General features: G+C 35.5%; 1 protein-coding gene across 5 annotated transcripts in view; it reads right to left on the bottom strand.

Annotated features, from left to right (window-relative positions):
- Positions 1 to 21,680, bottom strand: part of LOC145663623 (uncharacterized) — a 138,226-nt gene that overhangs the window by 10,677 nt on the left and 105,869 nt on the right. For all 5 annotated transcript variants that reach the window (XM_081729754.1, XM_081729728.1, XM_081729735.1 and 2 more), the window contains exon 2: positions 20,910 to 21,402. In XM_081729754.1, coding sequence (XP_081585880.1) covers positions 20,910 to 21,328 — 419 coding nt within the window. In that variant the 5' untranslated portion in view covers positions 21,329 to 21,402. The remainder of the gene's footprint in view (positions 1 to 20,909; positions 21,403 to 21,680) is intronic.

The raw sequence follows: 21,680 nt of genomic DNA, 5'->3' as shown, positions 1-21,680 counted from the left end.
CTTAATTCTTGCAATTGCTGGAATTTGTGTGCAGCAACTTCCTTAACAGTAGGACACTTGCGAAGGTCAAAGTGTTGATTTCTGCATACGGTGAATTTACTTGCCACGACCTGGGAAGATAGAAATATTTCTACCAATGCATTCACTAACTTCTGATATGATGAGAAAGGTCTTTTTTAATTTGAACCAACTGCTTGCCGGGTCATCAAATATTAGAGGCATTATTCGAAGGAATTTTTGATGGGACAAGTTCATAATGGCAGCTTTTTCAACTCTCGCTAAGAAAGTTGGCACTAGGGGTCTATTGGGTTGTCCATTAAATCTTGAAAAGCGCTTTATTTCATTTAGGTTAACGGGTCATTGGCTTCTCTTAATACGAAGACTTTTTTCATCCAGTGCTGGTATGATGTCTCTCACTTGGTGTCCCGTAATACATTTCGTGTCTTCCTGTCTCTTCCTGGACCTCCCATATGGCACAATTGAGAATCATGCACAATCTTTTCCTTCTTTATTTTCTGATTACCTCTGCATTGTTCTTTCTCTGCATTACTGCGTTCTGAATGTCTGGTTTCACAGCGGGACTTCTTTGAAGGTATCACACGTTGATCGGAGTTGTAAACTATTTTTACACTGTCACTGTTACCTTTGCCTCCCTAGAAAAAATCAAAACCGCAGTATTCTTCTTGAACCACAACACGTTTACACTGTTCCTTTCGCCATAATTCACTCTACCATGATTACCAGAACTCGCGTTTACATTATACTTTCCGTGACAGCACTTCATGATTTGTTTCAATGTGGGTTATTTCCTGTTGCATAATTCTCATGTCATTGTTTAGTTTTCCTTTTCTTTTCGATATCTTCATCTAGACTCACTTGTAATTCTTCAAGTTGCCTTGTTGAACATATGCTAACATAAATGTAATCCTTACTAGTTTCATCAATACTTTCGGATAACACTATGCAACAATCATTTTGTACTTGTATTATAATATGATTTTCTGTCTTGTTACCTTGAAAGTAAGTGGAAAAGGTGTATTTTTTCCATGAAACTTCGCTTATGTAGGCAGTAGCATCGAAAATATGGATTCTGCACTATATTATGAATTTATATGTGCATGTTAAAACTTTGGTTGGGTTAAGTTGCATTTAAATTTGATTGAAGGATCTGCGAAAACTGATTGAGAGATTCGCGGTAGATGCAACAAGTGTCACACTGATCACAGTGTTTTAAGCCTATCTGTAAGGATTTAAAGGTACGTGTATATACAGTATATAGTATATAACCCTAAAATATCCTGTCATGTTGGAATTGTGTCACTGCATGTCTTTCTTGTTAAAATTGTTTGTAAAACGTAGTACATTCAGCCCATTAAGCAAATAAAAGATAGTGAAGACACACAGTAATGGGGAACACAATCTTTTCCCGAAACAGTGTTACCAACCTATACTGATTTTCTCTTGACAGATAATTTACTTCACTATTTTACTTTATGAAATATGAATACGAGTAATACAATCGTTCCCCAAGTTTTACGTGTTTCAAATGTTAAAATGTACATATCCGCAACATCTATATCCTAATTTGTAATATTTCAGTCATGTCGACGTTCATCCATTTTGTTATGTCTGTGGAGAGTTCATAAGGGCAAGAGCAAAAAGTTATCGACTCCAAACATTCTTGAAATTTTGAGCTGTATAAAGCCTATTTTGGAATGGCAGTGAATGATCAAGAAAATTATGGGTATCTCGATGTGGTCTGTGACCTATGCAAAAGTACATTGGAAAATATTTACGATACTGCTTATTTTACGTTACACATCAAGGTTTTGTTTTAACCGATTTGGAAATGTTATTGGAAAAAGTGTTCACCTCATATAACATACCTAAAGTGGTTGACGTGTAAACTAGTATTGTCAAAGTCTTCCATACACTTAACAGTACAATCATTCATTTGCTTTAAAACTTGCATTTTTTTCTCTACGTTAATATCGTAAGTACTGCAATAAGTCCTTGAACATAATTTTTTTAAATAACAGTATTATTTAAAAAACACCGCTACGTTTCATTTTTTACTTATTAATTTCCAAAAGTATTTATTAATATTTCTGTTTCCTCAGGTTAGTACAGAGGGAAAGGAGGATCGATGAGGCTCGCTATCCCCAGAGTTCGGAGGGAGCCCATGGACCACACTAGAAATTGTTACTTTGTATGGTAGATCCAACAGTGCGTTGTGGAGGCAAAAAATCTACTCGACGCTTCTATTCTAACATTCCCACTTCATTGCGCCAATTCCACATTCAGATGAGTTACCTCTCGTCACTTCTCCTGTGGAGGATACACATTTGTGTGAAGAACAGGAAGTGCAATCTAATAATGATGAGAAGATTGAACTACAAAGATACGTCTAATAGACAACCGTAGTATCCTAACTAAGCAGATATGAACAATCTCATTCAAAGTCTAAGTAAGGATGGTGGCGAATTTCTTCTTTCCAGGCTAAAACAGTGGACCATAGTTGATAGATCAGTAAATGTAACAGCTCAAAGGAGACGGCACCAATAGTTTTGCAAATTCTTTTGCATGAAAAATGGATTGTGCTTTTGCTAAGATATAATGCTTTTCAGATACCCTGTATCAGGAAAGAGTGAATTTTATTTATAGACAGCTCACCCAGAGGTCTGTCCTTCTGCACAATGGAGATAGGTACGTGTCTGTTCCTGTGGCTCATTCTGTCTCTGCGAATGATGCACAATTTGCAGTATACAAAATATGGGTGGCAAGTAATAGAGAATCTCGAAATAATTGCCTTACTTATGGGTTTGCAGGTTGGTTTCACGAAATTCCAGTGTTATCTGTGTTATGTAGCAGTAAGGAGACAGATCTCTACAACTGGAGGAAGTACTGGCCACAACGGGAGACGTACTCTGTGGGAACACATAACGCAAAATAAATACCACTTGTGTACCCTAAAGTGATATCGTATCCTCTTCTATATACAACTCTTGGTATTACCAATCAATTTGTGAAAGCCTTGGATAGGGATTCTGACGCATTGAAGTTGTTACAAGACATGTTTCCGCAGATATTACGTGCTAAGATGGAGGCTGCAGTGCCTACAGAACCGCAAGTGAGGAAGATGATCCAGTCCACTGAGCCCTCCGCGCTGCTAACGGATTGAAAAAAAATAAAAGCCTGGAGTATATATTCAGAACAATATGGTGAGCGCTTTCACCAAGACATTATGACTCTCGAACACCGTTATCAAGGGCAATACAGTGGAGTCTCGTTAATTCGAACTTGGTTAATTCGAAATATTGGATAATTCGAACAGAAGTCCATTCCCCTTGAAAACTGTATTGAAAACAATATTAAAAATTCGTGGATAAATCGAACTTTTGAACCTATGTTTTGGATAATTCGAAGTAAATACAGTTGAAAATTTTTAATGTTGGACATGTAAACAGAGAAATACAGTTTTAATGTGTTTCCAGTTATCCAGATGCAGCCATAGGGAAGAATAACACAAAAGATAAATAGAAAATATTATGTAATAAATGAAGGTGAACTGGGGAGAAGTGTGCCAATCTGATCTTGTTTCAGAATTGGTTGAAAATTTAAGATGAATTATTGATAAAGTCAACCAAATGTTATTGATATCGTATTCCACGCAGTACATGAAATTCACGATTTATTGACCGAACAAAAACAATCAAATTTAAGCAAATGAGGTTTAAGACTTCCTAAAAGTGAGAAAAGAATATTCAAATTGTTACTGGTGTTTAACTGTTTGGGCTATTCAACGTATGTCGTAGTGTTGTACGTAAATATATTTTCCATTGTCAGTGGTGTATTTAGGGGGGCTTCCGGGCTTAAGCCCCCCCGAAATCTTACTTACTATAGTAAAGTATATGAAATATCTTGCTGAATTTTCACATTTTCAGGCAAAGCTCCCCCCCCCGAAAGTTAGCAAAGCCCCTCCCGAAACAAAATCGTAAATACACCACTGTCCATTGTACACGTAGTTTGAATTATGTGGAGTCAAAGTCGTTTGTTAGTTTGCGGTATTCGATCACGCAAATAATAAGCTGCTTTAAAGGTAAAATCTTCACCATATAAATATGTTTTAGATGCACAGTACCTTGGTTCGTTCGTTGTTATATAAGTGAAAGTGAATGTTGTTGGATAATTCGAATTTTGGATAATTCGAAGTTTTTTCGTGTCCCCTTGGACTTCGAATTAAAAAGAGTCCACTGTATAATTAGAACATGATGAGGGACATCATCAGGAGTTAATTCGTGAAAGTGATGATATGCATCAACGAAAATATAGGAAAAGTACACATTTCCAAGGTGTACACGGGGGCACACGGGTATCTATGTACTCAACGTATATATTAAAGGGGCCTAAACTTTTGATGTTACAATGTAGGTGCTGAGAAACTTAGCAAAAGATTTTTTCTTTCATTTCAATGCAATGTTTAATACATTTCATAGCGTTATTTGTATTTGTAAACAAATCGATGTTAAACTTACAAAAGCGAAGTTTCATGAGAATTGTTCACATTTTCTTGAATTTGCGATGAATATGATTAAGCAATCAGAAATAACTGAAGGGAAAAAAATTAAAAAGTGTTGCATAGTGTAATTGTTGGGTTACCTTACATACCTGTTCATCCACGTTGCTTATCTTTTTCACTAACTCACTTTGTATAATCTAAACATGTTTTCACCTCTTGAATATAAGTGGTTACTTCAAATGTATATAATTTACTCGATCGGTTAGACTTTCTTTATTACTTCCTATCTGCTCTATCATTTCTTTCTCTTGTTGGTTTATCTTTTCTACCAAGACATTTACATGAATATTCGTTTATTTCTTCTGCGAATTTATTTTTTTCTGGTAAGTTATCTACCTGCATGTTTATATTTTCAGTGAAATGTCTATTCTGTGTATCTCTTTCTACTGATAGGTTACGTGGATACGTATTTATATCTACGTGAGATATTTCTCCTGTACATCTATTTTTTAAAGGCTCTATCACTCTTTGCTTTAAATTCTTTTTCATCTGCATTAAAGCTCCTTTAATATGTCGCGATTTGGATCCACGGAATTCCTGTCAGATTTCATTCTGGCAGTGTATATTGTTCCACTTATATACAAAATTTCCAATAAACGTGTATATGCTGGCTTGTAAACAAGGTTTATCACCTGATGTGAAAGCATGAAAGATGCTTCTAGGCCACAGTAAGCTACCTACACTTGCTATCACCTATACGAATTGTTTATTATTTTCTCGAATATACTTCCGTACTTGTATCCTGCTGCACCATCTTGTGTTCGTGAGTCATGATTCTCATATTTATTTATATATATGCGACAAAGTGTTTATAAGATAGTGATTGTATTCTCTGTCAGAAAAGTAAATGTACATCTCTTTTTTGAGTCTGGCGTTCCTGCGTTCTAACCATGGTTAGTATGAGAATTAAATCAATCAAATGTGTAGTGAAGGAACAAGAAGAAAATCCTAATCTGAATCAACATTGGGCAGGGGCACAAGTTGTGAATATGAATAGCGCATGGTATAAATAAATGACGACACCGAAAGAGAAATCCAGAAACAGATGTCAAACGAAGAAAAAAAATAAATAAAATTTGTCCAAGTCGGGACAAAATAATAATGCGAACAAATACGCCGACGACCAAAGGCTCACAAAGCAACGATCTTTCTGTAGTGTTTAAGGCACAAGATTACAAATCCAAACAACATCAGTTCTAATCAACTCCAACGAGTAATTTTTTCACTTTTGTTAGTAATGCATATAGCACATGAGAGGTGGCAAAAGAGAGAGTATTACCCGTTTTACATGTTAAGTGAAAACGAGGCAAAAACTCCAGTGACATTTATTAGAGAAGTGAAACCATGAAAACGAGAAAGCAGGTATACCTAACCAGGGGTATGTATCAGAGGGTGGTGATCAGAAAATCGAAATTTTCGCAAGTCACAAATCTGAGTCTCTACAACAGGCACATATCTTCAGAAATGCAAATATTGCAGAGACAATCACGTAAGAAATGCCGCAAAATTCTATGCATTTTGCTGATCCTCACCCTCTTATAAGAAAAACAGCCTCATTTTGAAAGTTTACTTTTCTGTGTGTCTATCTATCTACCTACATATATATTGACACGAAAATAAAAACGAAGTCTTTAAGTTTTACGTCTCACAGTCATACCGGTTGCTAAAGGAGACGGTGATGATGAGTAATGAATGAAATGGTGGGATGAAGAAAGTGGGAGAACCATGAGAAATCCCACGCACGCGGTATTTTTCCACCTCAAAGTTTACTTGGCGCGACCTGTGATCGAACCAGGGAGCCCATGCACAAGAGGTGAACGCTCTACCACTGAGCCACCGCGGCCAAATATATATATATATATATATATATATATATATCGATTTTGTGAACTTTCAGGGGATTGAGACCAAACTTGGCACAAACATTAATTGTTAAAATATCTTGGATGAGTTAATAAGCCAGAATAATCGGATGAAAATGTTCAAAATGGCTGATGTTCAAACCTTTAAAAAGTTCCAAAGGAATCAAATTTGGCCTTTAAATGGGTATTCACAATGTCTGAGTGACATTTCCTTTTTCATTGAAATATCTATGTGGAGGGACTTATCCTCTTTTATTGAAATATTGGACCCGGTTAATCAATTAATGAAGGTTCGCACACTTTCGCTATGGTCAGGTTCGGTTTTGGGAGGAGAATAATTTCCCATCGGAACAAGACGATTGTTAGTGATGATGTGAAGTCACGCATTGAAAGTGAAGTAACTATTAAAACGTTGTATTTTAAAGAATAGTATAATAAATGTGCTTTCCCCTAACGCAAAGAACTATAAATCAAGTATTTCCAGTTAGAGAACATGAATGGCGAGGAGTGTTATTTGATTTGTTTTTTAATAACAGATTCGACTGGAAATAGTGATAGGCAACATCAGTAATAAGTATAATAATAATAATTATGGATATTATTATTACAAAGTGTCATTTGTAGTAACGGGATATCTTTCTCAATTTTTCATCAAACGTAATTAATAAAACACCATATGTCTCTTACAGGTAAAATATTAATAATTTATATGGACAAAACGGGAGGGAGCAGCTATAAGAGGGATGGGAGTAACGTTGTACACTATGCATCTATAGTGTTCATCGAAAAAAATACGTCTGGGCGCCAGACCCTCACAACTCGATTAAAAATTAAACAAGTGAAAATAAACGATTTCAATGTAAATAATAACGACGAAGCATTGTCATGTGACCACGGCAGAGCCCTCTACAGGCAAAATGTCGATAATTTATATCGAAAGAACAGGAGGTGATAGAGGGATGGGACCAACGTTGGACACTATAGAGCCATAAGGTGCATCGAAAAAATATAAGGGAGCGCCAGCCCACCTTACTTACTAAAACATAATATAAAATTATATTGTACGAAATATACGCATGAATCAGTTAGTAATATTTATTATTATTGTTGTTATTATTAATAGCGTCTTTCCCTAGCTGCGCATGTTTGACATGAAACCAAAGAGAAGTTCCATTATTCGTAAAAATAAATGACAGTTACTTTAACTGTGAAGGAGTGCGAAAAGTATGAAAAGAGTGACAACCTGTAGCGAAACGAAACAATAATTTATTTCAAATAGATAAAAAAAATCCAAGTTAGATTGGAAGTTAGGTGACCGGCGTAGAAATCGTACGCGAGAGGTTTACGGCATATGGTTATTCCATTTCTAATGGCAATAAGTATGGGCTCGAACCCCACAATTTCTTTTTTTCTACTTTTTGCAGCTATGTTAGAACGTTCAATTTTTGTTCTTTGCTAACTGCAAGTGGCGTTTGCATTCAAAATAAGATGAATTATAGTGGTATTTGTTCGGATATTCTTCTCTTCCGAAACTAAGAGAAGAATAAAAGCAATTCGAAAAAACAAAAAGTATTATCAATATTAAACATCATCAATGATAATTACTACGAAGGACTAAAAAGAACAGCTGAGCTCCTAACGACCGGATTACAATTGTGGTCAAACTATGTTAAGAACCTGTGTTCAATAGTCCCCAACGGACTCGAACCAATGTCTGCCTGCAGCAAGACGTATGTAGTTCGTTGAAGTTACAACTATACACTGAAGGTGAATATTTATTATTGACATTGTTACTTTTATTATTATTATTATTATTATTATTATTATTATTATTATTATTATTAGCGTACTTTTGAATATGCGAGGCGAAATTACTGTATGTTATCATTTCTGCAGTTTTTCCTGCACTTTTTATTGGGTGAACACTAACTTGTCTCCAGGTCATCTAATAAATCAATTTCGAAATGCACTTTGCTCTAAATATCATTACAGGAAGAAAATTACCGGTTCATTCCTATCATCAGGGCTGAACTTAAGAACATGTGATTTACAACTTTATGTTGTAAGGTAGGGCAGATGTACCGTGCTGGACCTGTGATTAACACAACTAGTCAACGTTGGTTCAAATTCTTTTTAAGCGATCGTGAAGAATCGAAAAGTGACTTCTCATACGAAACGACCAATCCTTAAGAAGGTGAAAGGAAGGTATCATGGAGACAATTTACGAATGTTGCTTGGGAAAGGACAAACATCTACAGTGATTCCCAATGCAGTTCAAGACTTCATTGATTTGAGGTATCCTCTTTTCGTGTTATTGGTCTTAGAAGGAAACACTACACCATTTGTTAAACAAGTTTTGTTTAAAAAAAAATCTGCGGAATATCGGTATCATGGCGGACTTTCAAAGTGGAAAACTTTGGTGAGATTCCACACCACGTAACATCACGAAGGTGAATGATCAATTCTCTTTGCTACATGTTCTCCATCTGGAGATGAGATGCAAGAATCATGCTCATACTTACCAAGAGAAAAAAGAGTGGAAATAGTTATTATTGAAATATTATCAGGAACATTCATTAAAATCCACATTTGTTTATGTTTTACTTTTGTTGTTTATTCTTTATGAAATTACAGTTCTTGGTTACTAAGAGTACAGCAAGGGATGTCAAAGGTATATATTTTTACTATTTGTCATATTTGATACATATGACATGGTTTATATTCATGCAATAGTGTTCACGAATTAAACCTCACACACTGCACATTTTGATTTTACTTACTTAGCTTGTCTTTTTTTTTCGATTGCATTTTCCATTCAAACTGGAAACAAAAAGTATAACATAGAAACTATCCTTGTTAGGTTTAATGTATAAATGTCACACAAGAATAATATTTGGTCTAGGAATTAATTCGTGCGGGTGGACAAGAGATGGCGCAACGAACGGAGCGTCCCACAGTTCCGTGTATCCACACATGTGTTGCAAACCCCTGTCATCGCGTATCGTTCGTAGTATAGGGCAGTGGATTAAAGCGTCAACAACACCAGTTTGTAGTTAAGTGAACATGGCGCAATTTGTGCCTGATAAAGTGTTTTTGCGGGGTGTCCTGCTGCATTACTTTAACATGCAGAAAACTGCGACTGAAAGTCATCGTATTTTGGTGGAAGTGTATGGTGACCATGCTCTAGCTGAGCGAACGTGTCAGAAGTGGTTTGCACGGTTTAGAAGTGGTGATTTCGGCTTGGCAGACCAAGAGCGAGCTGGACAGCCAAAAAATTTCAAGACGAAGAATTGACAACATTGCTCGAGCAGGATTCGTGTCAAACGCAGGAACAACTTGCAGCAGCATTAGGCGTTGATCAAACAACAGTCTCCAAACGCTTGAAAGCCATGGGAATGTTTCAAAAGATGTCACATTGGGTTCCACATGAATTGAAAGACAGAGACGTTGAAAGACGAAAAACCATTTGCGAATTGCTGCTTCAACGACAGAGCAGAAAGGGGTTTCTGCATCGAATTATTACGGGTGATGAGAAGTGGATCCATTACGAGAACCCTAAACGAAAAAAGGCCTGGGTGAAACCAGGTGAACCAGGTCCATCACAACCAAAACGAGATATTCACTGTGCAAAGGTTATGCTGTGCATATGGTGGGATATGAAAGGTGTGGTGTACTATGAGCTGCTGCAACCGGGTGAAACTATGAATGAAGAACGTTATCGACGACAATTAATGCGTTTGAAGCAAGCTCTGGCCAGAACACGACGAGAATGGGAGAACAGACATGATAAACTTATTGTTCAACATGATAACGCTCGCCCACATGTCGCAAAACCGGTCAAAACCTATTTAGAAAATGTCGGATGGGAAGTTTTACCCCACCCGCCGTATTCACCAGACGTTGCTCCTTCGGACTACTACTTGTTCGATTGCATGAACAACGATTTGATTGGACAGCGGTTTACTTCTTCAGAAGATATCGAAACATGGGTCTCTGACTGGATCGCTTCCAAGGATGAGGACTTCTTTCGCCACGGAATCCGTACATTGCCTGACAGATGGGCGAAAGTGGTGGCTAGCGATGGACAATATTTTTCTTAAGGTATTTATGTATTTTGTGTTTGTACTACAGCTTCAATGTGTGCGTACCAACCGCACGAATTAATTCCTAGACCAAATATATTTTAAAAAATAGAAACTATGATAATGTTTTCGATAAAAGAAATTATTGCGAAACAAAAAGGACAGACAATTCACGCTGCACGGCATGTTAGACTTTTAATAAAGTTTCAGTATTTATATTAAAACTGAAAAGTAACATAACTGAAGGTAACGCTGAAACGAATAATATAAAACATTCAGATATTTTACAAAATAGTGTAACCTGTGAAACAAAATAAATATTGTATGGGGCCGCGGTGGCTCAGTGGTAGAGCGTTCACCTCTGGTGCTTGGGGTCCCGGGTTCGATTCCAGCCCCCGCCAAGTGAACTTTGTGGTGGACAAACACCGTGTGCGTGGGTTTTCTCGCGGTTCTCCCGTTTCCTCCCACTTTCTTCATTCTACCATTTCATTCATTACTCATCATCGCCGTCTTCTTTAGCCTAACCGGCATAACCGTAGGGCGTAAAACTCAAAGGTTTCATTTCATTTCAAATAATGTGTGAGCAACATTGAATTTTCCATGGTAAGTCTAACGTTAACTCTTTGTGGCTCGTGGTATGAACCGCTCTGAATCCATTTTGTGATATCAATGCCTCTGAACATATTCTCGAAATCATAAAACCTGAAACCATTGTGTTTTGTCAGTACCACACATTTTGTAACGCTACAAATGCTAATTAGCGATATTTGATTCGTGTTTGTTTGTTTTGAGGGGTACGTTAAGATTTGGGTACGATTTTAGCCCTTTTCTAGATATCTGAGGTGAAAAGCGAGATTGCCATTTGCATTAGAATTCTCAGAAATCCTCTCAATTGGCGACTTTGTTTCTTTTCCTTAATATCTAATGGATTTAAACTCCACTCCCCCAGTAGAAGAAGATTGCGCTAACCGGCTAGCCACCGAACTCACCGTTGAGAGAGTTATCTTCCCCACTTACGTAATGTCACTCTTATATTTTTCAAATGCAAAGTGATCATTCAACCATCTTCTGTGCATACAATTTAGAAATACATAATAAACGTAATAGACATTTCACTTTATTGAAATGCACAATAGTGTTTACACACAACCTTTCAGAAGACTAAACTAATAGTTGTCAACAAAGAAACAAGTCCGGCAGCACTTGTTTCATTATCAAACAAAAATTCGCAAGTATCGGGTTATTTAAAGCTGAGGTATGAAGAATTGCATTGCTTCTTATCTTCTTAGTGAACACTCAACCCTCCAAAAAGAATGAATGTCTGAACGGCCGTCATTAAATTCAACTTACAGTATTCACAGTTACTCGTTGACGTGGCATGTTTGTTTTCTATATCCTTTTCCTCGTTTTGTGAACAAGACAGTAACTATTCTGAATTATGTTACTGCGCAGGCCTCGTAGATAAATATTTTTTATGACGCTAATAGTTTCTGTTTTGTCCAAGATATCTTGTTTCTTATTCCCAGCAGGATCCTCTTATTACATTATATGGAGACCATGTAGGTCTAAATATCTTATGCATTACATATCATGTAGCTTTAACTACTACATGTAAGCACATTGTCGATTTCAAGCAAAGAAGGAGCACGTGGTCACAATACACAGCCCACAGAATTGATAGCTGTTAATGCAGTTTTAGTAATCTCTAACGATGTAGTACGTAAGTGGAGAAGGCACCAACTTCTCTCGCCGGCCACCCGAGTTCGAATATATATATCTTTGCTTATTTTTTTTTTACCCATTTGAAAGAAAGTATTGTTTCTTTCGCTACAGGTAGTCACTTTTTTCATATTTTTCGTCCTATTTTGCAGTTAAAGTAACTGTTTATTCTTATTATTTTTACGAACACAGGATCTTCTCTTTGGCTCCATGTCAAACATGCGCAGGTAGTGAAATTGCTCTTGATCATAACAATAATAATAACAAATATTACTAACTGACCCATGCGTACATTTCGCACAATATAATTTTATATCATGTGGAAATAAGAGTGACTGACGCTTCCTCACATCATTTCGACGCGTCTTATGGGTCCACAATGTCCAACGTCCGTCCCGTCCCTTTACCACCTCATGATCTCTCGATACCAATTATTAACATTTTGCCTGGAGATGGCTCTGCCGTGGCCCTATGACACCCCATGGGAGTGCCAGAGGACGCTCTCTATTATTGGCATTGAAATCGTTTATTTTCACTTGTATACTTTTTAATCGAGTTGTGGGGTCTGGTGCTGCCACATATTTTTTCGATATGCATTGTGGGTGCACAGTGTCCGACGTTACTCCCATATTTCTACCATCTCAGGTTCTCTCGATATAAATTATTAATATTTTGCCTGTACGGGAGACTGGCGTTTCAATCATTACGTTTGCTGAAGGATTGAGGAGGATATGGTGTTGCAACAAACAACACCTTTTAGTAATTACATATATAAATATTATCATTTTACTTATCACTAATGTTTCCTACCACTATTTTCAATGCAATGTGCTATTAAAAAAAATTAAATAACACTTTTCGGCATTCACGCTCTCGAACTCAAAATACTTGATTTAGAGTTCTCTATGTTATGACAAAGCACATTTATTATAAAATTTTCTCAAATACGTTTCACAAGTTACTTCACTTTCAATGTGTAACTTCACATTATCACTAAAAATCGTCTTGTTCCAATAGGAAAATATTCCCCTCCAAAACCCCGAACCTGACCGTAGCGCGAACCTCCTTTAAGTGATTAATCGGGTCCAATATTTCAATAAAAGAGGATAAGTTTCTTCACACAAATATTTCAATGAAAGAGAAAAAGGCACTCAAACATTGAGAACATTCATTTAAAGGACAAATTTGATTCCTTTGGAAGTTTCTAAGAGGTTTAACGGCCGACATTTCAACATTTTCATCTGATTATTCTCGCCAACGAACTCATCCAGGACATTTCACCACTTAATGTTTGTGCCAAGTTTGGTCTCAATCCGATGAATGTTACGGCAGTTATGGCGTTCAGAAAAAGCGTTATATATATTTGTATATATAGACAGACACACAGAAAGAAGGAAATTTTCAGACCGAGGCTGATTTCTGTCTTAGGGGTGATTATCAGCAAAAGTGCGTAGAATTTTGTGGCATTTCTTACATGATGGTCTCTTCAATAGGCACATTTCTAAAGAAATTTGTCTATTGTAGAGACTCACATGTGCGACATTTGGGAATATTTCGTTTTTTCCGATCACCACCCTCTGATACATACCCTTGATTAGATATATCTGGTCCCTCGTTTTCATGCTTTCACTTCTCTACTATATGTCACTGGAATTTTTACCTCGTTTTGACTTGAGATAGCAAAAGGGTAATACGCTCTGTTTCACGAAGGTTATTAGAGAACAGGTTGCCTCGAAACACTTCGGTTTTCGTTCGGAGGGAGTCGGTGAAGATCGTAATACGTCACGCGGAGACCCAAAGCTTTAAAGACACCTGAGGACTCTATGATCATTCTACAGCTTTAAATGGAATAAATAGAATTAGAATGATTATTTTAGGCAATAATCCTGGTGTACTGGAAACTAACACAAATACTGTCGAAAATGAACAATTTATTTGAAGCAAATTTCTTTTAAAAAGTGGTGTTGTATGTACTGATGAAATACTGAAGACAATGACCGAAGACAAAGATGATATTAAGTGAAGTGTGCGACATTGAGACAAAATCAGTAATGGAAGAACTTGGACTGGCGTATATAGCAGGTTGGCTTGCAGAATAAATAAATAAATAAAGATTAAGTAATAATAATAATAATAATAATAATTAGGGCAACCCAAAAGCATAATAGCAATTTAGACATATGGTTCGTACCTTGAACCTTGTTGTGGTTGTCTAAGGGCCTTGAAGAAACTAATTTTAAGAACATAACAAAGCATAATTTTAGAAAATAAAGCATATAGCATAATTTAAAATATATAGCACAATTCTTGGAAAATTCTGTTTAACTGTAAGTTTAACATACTGTATTAATATTTTTTAAACCAATAATGCAAAATCATTGAGAACATAACTATGCAACAATGAAAAACTTATTTTTATTTCTGTAATCTTTTTGGTGTAATCTTTTGATGTAGAGTAAAGAAAGAAAGGAAAAGAAGAAAACTTTCCGTCAGCAATGAATAGTACACAAGAACTCCACACTATACATATTCTTATGTGTGCCTCTTGAACTGGAGCACTTTTTGTACTTTTTGGTGGTATCTTTTACTTTCTCTTTCTAAATATATATATATATATATATATATATATATATATATATATATATATATATATATATATATATATATATGCATCTCTAATGTGGTGGAAAAAAACTAGCTCTAGTAGAGCATATCTTTTTACAGTGCATTGAGTAGGAAGTTCAAAAAATATGAAACAAACTGGTTGCATAAAATATTAATAAATAGATCAAGATATTTACAATATATAATGTATAGTAAATATTATACATTACACACAATTAGTGTAAAACAATAATCGAAATTAACAATAAAGCATAATTTGAAAAAAAAAATAATTACACAAACAGTAAAGCATAATGTCGGTTGCTCTAATAATAATAATAATAAAGATAAACAAAACATCCTTATTTAAATAATCAGTGGAATAGAAATGTTTCCGTTCATTACTTCCTGCCATTATGGATTCAAAGCAGCGGTGTAGTCATGAGGAGTTGTGCAATCGGGGCTATCCCCCCAAAATGATTTCCTGGGTCCCCGAAATGACCAACGTTTACAACATCACCCTAAGATTACCTTGCTTGAGTCTTTTTTTAAAAAATGAAATGAAATCTTTAAGTTTTACGTCCCACTCTTATGCCGGTTAGGCTAAAGGAGACGGTGATGATGAGAAATGAAGAAAGTGGGAGAACCCCGAGAAAACCCAAGACCACGGTGTTTGTCCACCACAAAGTCCACACGGCGCGAGCTGGGATCGAGCTAGGGACCCGAGCACCGGGGTGAACGCTCTAGCACTGAGCCACCGCGCCCGCCTTGAGTCATTTAAAAATAACAAAATTTGCATATAATTAATAATCTGTAAATTATTTACTAATCTTTACCGATCGAAAAATAGTATATCTGTTCCGTGCACGGAATGACCAAATGAACAGCTTGCTACATTTGCTACAATTGACCACTAGTGCTCCTGTGCGGGTCTTGTCCAATATGAAGCATGAAGATATTTTGTATAGACCTATTTTAAAATATCTGTCAATCTATGCCAATACGAGAATTTGTATGGTGTTTCTTTAGTCGCGAGTAATATATAAAAATTTTTGTCAAAAAATCTTAAAGAAATTAACTGAAATTTCAATGAATATCAGTCTTATGTAGATTGGTTATGTGTAAAAAGGCTTAAATTGTAATAATTATGCACAAAGGCATAACGTTTGGTCCGGAGATGTAGTTCTTTATTAAGCACAATAAAAAAGTATCTAGTAAATAATATTTATGGAGAAAAAGCAAAAAATAAAAGCTAAAAAGCAGCGTTTTTAGATTTCCGGGCAGAAACCAAAAATTTCCGTTTTCAGACCTTAAAATCACTAAGGGTAATACATTTTCTTGCTTTGTAAATTGTAGCTGCCCTCCCTCAAAAATGACGGGCCCCTCCTAGATAAAACTGCGGGCTACTCGCCTGATTCAAAGTTTGTCTCATGGCCATATGAAACAGATCACTGAAGAATGGCTTTCGAGTGTAAAAGATATGGACACACAGTTTTCATTGTACCATGGAAGAACAGTGCGTAGAGAAAAGATACCATGAAATGTCTGGGCGGAATTATTTGTGGGAGTAATGCTAACGTGGATTCTGAAATAGTGACCATATTTGTGCGAATGAAAACATTTTCCAGAATTAAGTTCTTGAATAGCTTGTCAAAAAAGAAAAGTGTTAAGGTTTCTGTAAAAGGAGACGGAAGTTCCCAGAACAAACGGATGAACAAGATCAAGACACGTGTCCAGTGAGTAAGGTTTTTAACAGTAGAAGATTATCGTAAAACACTATTATAACTTCTTTTTTCGATTATTATTCTATGTAGTAAATTACAGACATTTAATTTTGATTCTGCATGCAAGAAACAAAAAAGTATTTTACTATGTAACGTTAATTCAGTATAGGATTTCTCATGCGAAAACCCTCTTCTTTATTAAGCGGTAAAAAGAGCAGATGATAGTTTTTTTTTGTACGCTTTACAGGTCTATGGGTGACGTCATTCCTGGACAACTTGTGACCGTTTAGAATGGGTAAGAGGCAACCTGTTCTCTAGTAATCTTGCTCTTTCACCACCTATCATGTGCTTTATCCATTGACGAATATTTAAAAAAATGGTACTCCTTGGGGTAGACTCGAATTGACGTACTTCGTATTTGCAATCTAGTGCCTTCACCACTACACCAAGATCGTTTCTTGGAAAATGGTTAGTTGTCGGTCAATTTATTCACATTTGTATTTTATGTCTCCACATCATTAACTTTTACCTTTTTACTCTGTTTACCAACTCTTTCTTAATTCCTCTTTGGGTGTCGTCCTTTATTTACAACATTCACTATTCGTGTTCATAGCTTGTGTCCCTCTTCAATGTCTTATTCAGATTCATATTTTCTGTTCACTCTTCACTACACTTCTTTTGTTTGATTTAATATTCATATTCTCCACGGTTAGAGCGCAGAAATGCCAACTCAATATATATATATGTATATATATATAGATATACTTTTCTGACCGAGAGCACTCTATTATGAATAATCACTTACCTTATGGTCAGCCCTAAACGTGATTAATATCTCGCCTTCACAAGCAGTAAGAAATTACGCGTTTGCAACAAATCTCATTTATCTGAAGTAAAGAGTATGTCCGTTAGCGAATAACTTATTGTGCATTTAATAAAATCAACACAATATGATGTAATGATCTTATCTTCATATTCTTTATTAAGTGTCATAACTACTGAATTTTAACAGAGGTAATATAATATTTGTGTTATATAAATTTCCACACTTATTGTGAATAAGTAAGAACTATTGTACGTATGACGTGGTGGTGTTACCTCCGGGGCTAAAAGTGTCACCACAAAAAGCGTCAAACATTTTTCTGATGTTAAGTAGAGAAACTTATTTCTTAATAGACGTGTACAATAAGTACATGGTAACGACTTGAGACCAGCATCATCATAAATATCGATGTAATTAATACTACCACTACTACTTTTAATAATAATAATTATAATAATAATATACAGAAGTTGACTACGATAAAATATTTGACAGAGAACTAAAAATAATCAAATGAACGGGAACAGACCCAGATTAAAGAGGAAAAATTCGCATAGGAATGATTACAGAACTTAATATCATCAGAATTAATATTGAAGAAACTAAACATTTGAAAACCCATACTTTTTGAGTAATAAATATATATTTTTAGAATACAGGTCACAGAAATACACACGTCAGACGCAGAGTACAGAACAATTTATTGCATTGCTCGTAATGTGTGAATCTTGTATGCAAAATTGAACAAGAAGTAAAATTTCAAATTTAAAACAATTTCTGCTATGAATAAAATAATAACCAATTGAACACATAAGACACATTCTAAATTTGGCATAATTAGCGGCATCTCACGTATGGAGGCCAACTGATTCGGAGACATCTTGAACAGAAATTTTTCTGTTGATACTACCATACAAGGAAAAATCGAAGGGAAGAGAGAAGTAGAAACAAGAACACAATGGATCGATGAAATGAAATTTTTAATAGTGGGAGTTAAAACAGGAAACTGAATTGGGAGTTAAAAGAGGAAACCGAAGATCGAGAAACGTGGAAGGAAACCAGACAGAAACGTTTCATTAGTCATAGAGGACTGTTAGAAGGCGGATTACTTCATACTTAATAGTAAGCATTTCAGTCGTGAAGTTTAGTATCTACATTTAGCAGTAATGCGTCATCAGGACTGGAACGCTTAGGGTTAGTAGTGTGTTAAATATAGGTGGATTACACGTTCTGTTAGTTATTAGTAAATGCACCAAACTGCCATTTGTAAAATGATAATAACCAGCACCTTTAGAGAAGAGCTTAAAACGTCCCAATGTAGGGAGTTCGAGATTTCGAACAGAAATATCGGTGAGAAAATTAACATTAGATATTACTCATCATGACTGGAACGTGTAAGGGTAGTATTATATTTCTATTGAACACTTTAATCAGACATAAAGAAACTATTAGAAAATTGTCTAACATATTCCATATTTAAAAAGGTGATGTGTGTATCCGAAAAGCCTGAGTAAAAAATTCTCCCATGTAACACACCACGATCCACTAAGACCACTATGTACTTCAACCCTTAGTGAAATACTATAACCTATCACTCTTCGCAACTACTGCGGTAAACCGTCACCTACTATGTTTGACGTCTCGGAAACACTTGCTGAAAAAGAGCATTATATATTAACATTTCTTATGTATATTTATTTAAATGTAATGTATGATTAAAATAAATTTTACGTGGTGAAAATAAAGAAAACACATAGAATGTTGACATTCCGTTCCTACAGAGAGTGAATTTCTACAGCTAATTCCAAAACGTACTCTTCATCCGTAGTAACTGTAGATTATTCACACGATGATGTAAGCAGGGTTGAATATTGGTTAGACCTTGCCTCAACGCAAGAGAGAAAAAACTGAATAAAGCAAATTTTCTGTGAGGGCAAAATGAAAAAGCCTTTTCCTACCCATATCAGTCACTGTAGTTGAAAGTCTTAAATATTGTCGTTTTCCTTCATTCCCTTTTTTATCTTGCACTTTCTATCAAAAGTCGTCTAATTCGTTTCCCATTATAGACATGGGTCTCAGATACTCTTGTTAGTTGTAAGCTTTGCCTCGGAAAATATCTGCACATTATCTCCTTATATCTCTTATGATTTTAAGCAACAGAGAACTGAAATTCTACAAGTGTACAATAGAATAACAACACACATTGCTTTACCCAATTATGCGTTAATCTATGTAAGAAATTATTATTCAAAACAAAGAAAAAAAGCTGTAAAGTTAAAACTTGATCATATTTTGTTACAGAATATGTATTGCTGTCTACACCTAAGTAAAATAAAATATCGAAGCACTGTATTCGCTTGACAAAACCGAAAGAGTATAGTTAAGTATTCATAAGTTCCTTCTCTTTGTAATGTTATCGATTTTAATTGAGTTTTAATCCTCTCAGATTCTCTAAACTTTGGCAACTTAGTTGTCAAAATTTATTTGCAGAATGGTTATTTTAAGTTTATCATCTTATGTTTTTGAACCCAGGCTAACGGAAAAGATGAAACGCATAAAAATAGTGGAGTCAGGAAAGTGAGAAGCATTAGAAAACTCAAAAAGACCCAAGGGAACTATCGTGATTTGGGACAAAACCGGTAGCCCTAACACCCAAAGTGATCACTCTTCCAGTGAGCAACCTTAACCCCGTAATATCGTAAGAACAGGCGAAAGCGTTAAAGAGAACATATTATTTTGCCAGCAAATGTCAAAGGAAAAACTCTTTTATTCATATACTTTCCCAGAGGTACAAGTACATATGACGAGACACTCCACCTTAAGACATAATCTTCTGAGAACCGGACTTTTACCGGTGAAGTTAGTAAGCCATATAATACAATAACCTACTTGCAAATGAGGAAAAGCTGAGTTTCTGGTTGGTCTAGTACGAGTTGGTTCGTGATACGAAATAGATCAATAATAGATAAATCATAATAAGTGAAAGGGCTCAGTAAAGTTAATATTTTTTTTTTAATCTCGATAATTCCTTCGTGCGATCCATATTTGGTATTTTTAATTACAAAAATGTTTTGTATCTATAATAATGTTTAAGTCTCAGAACCGATAAATAAATTAATACTAAAATATTATCTTTTATACCATGAAAATATTTGGAGTGAGAGGGTAAAGATACAAATAAATCGGCGAGGTATTGTTCAATATAAGAGGAAACGTATTACCGTATATTGACGGAACTTAGAAGCGTGTCAGTATTCTATTCTAACACTCAAGACCTAGCGTAACAAGGAAGTTTATAGCAATTTACCGTTACCTTTGGATACTCATTTCAGAGCCGAACTGTCTCACCTCTTACAACGTTACACATTAAGTTGCATTATTTATGTGGTCGAATGTTGCGATTCAACTAACGCAGCTTCAGATGAAGGAAAAAGAAATTTTTGAAGTATTGCAAGTTTTGAATAGTAATATTTATACAAAGCATACCCCAGATGAAATAAACCCATTTAAACGTACCTCACAACCTGCGCATTGCTACCAACTTCTTTAGTATCATTTTCTTCAACATCTTCTCCGCCATCGTTCTTGTCTCCAATAGTGGCACACATGTGACTGCTGGACTCTTCCGTCATGTATGTAAGATCAGAGGACCTTGGCCTGGTGTCTCTGCGAAAACGTTCGGCATTTACAAGTAAAACAGCATCATCTTCATTCCTTTCTGAAGCGATATTCTCTCCTTTTGTTGCACTTTCTCTTTCCTTGCATTTCGAAGATACAGTATGAGGATCTGTATGATCATTAGTGTTACTTGCACATAGTCTATAATTACATTCTTCAAATGACTCGTTTTCTGTTTTCGTTTCAACTTTAATAGGAACGTTTTCTATTTTCATTTCAATTTTATTACAAGCAAAGTTGAAGTCATGTAAAGCCATTTCGGTAACATGAAAATGTCCAAGTTGGTGATTTGAAACTTTTAGCAGTTAATGTTCCAGAAAAACCAAGAGATCTGAAACCAATAAGGAAATATTATTCGGTTTAACATGACTTATGAGCGGGCCGGAAGAAGACAACGATAATTGCCTTTTCAGGTGAAATTAAGTTAGTAAGTGGAATGGTTTGGGATCAGACTATGGATGTAAAAACTACTGAAAGCAGTCATTTAAAATATCTGAAATTTTCCTACTACTTAAAACAAAAAAATGATATACCTAAATGCAGAAAATACAGAACCATACAGAAATATGGAAATACTCCAGAAATATACCAATATCCAAGTTTTAAATT

This window comes from Thermobia domestica, chromosome 1, assembly GCF_964235325.1.
Source record: "Thermobia domestica chromosome 1, izTheDome1.hap1.1, whole genome shotgun sequence".
Taxonomy (NCBI): domain Eukaryota; kingdom Metazoa; phylum Arthropoda; class Insecta; order Zygentoma; family Lepismatidae; genus Thermobia; species Thermobia domestica.
The sequence above is the reverse complement of the archived record's forward strand: the minus strand, read 5'-3'. Positions and strand labels throughout refer to the sequence as shown.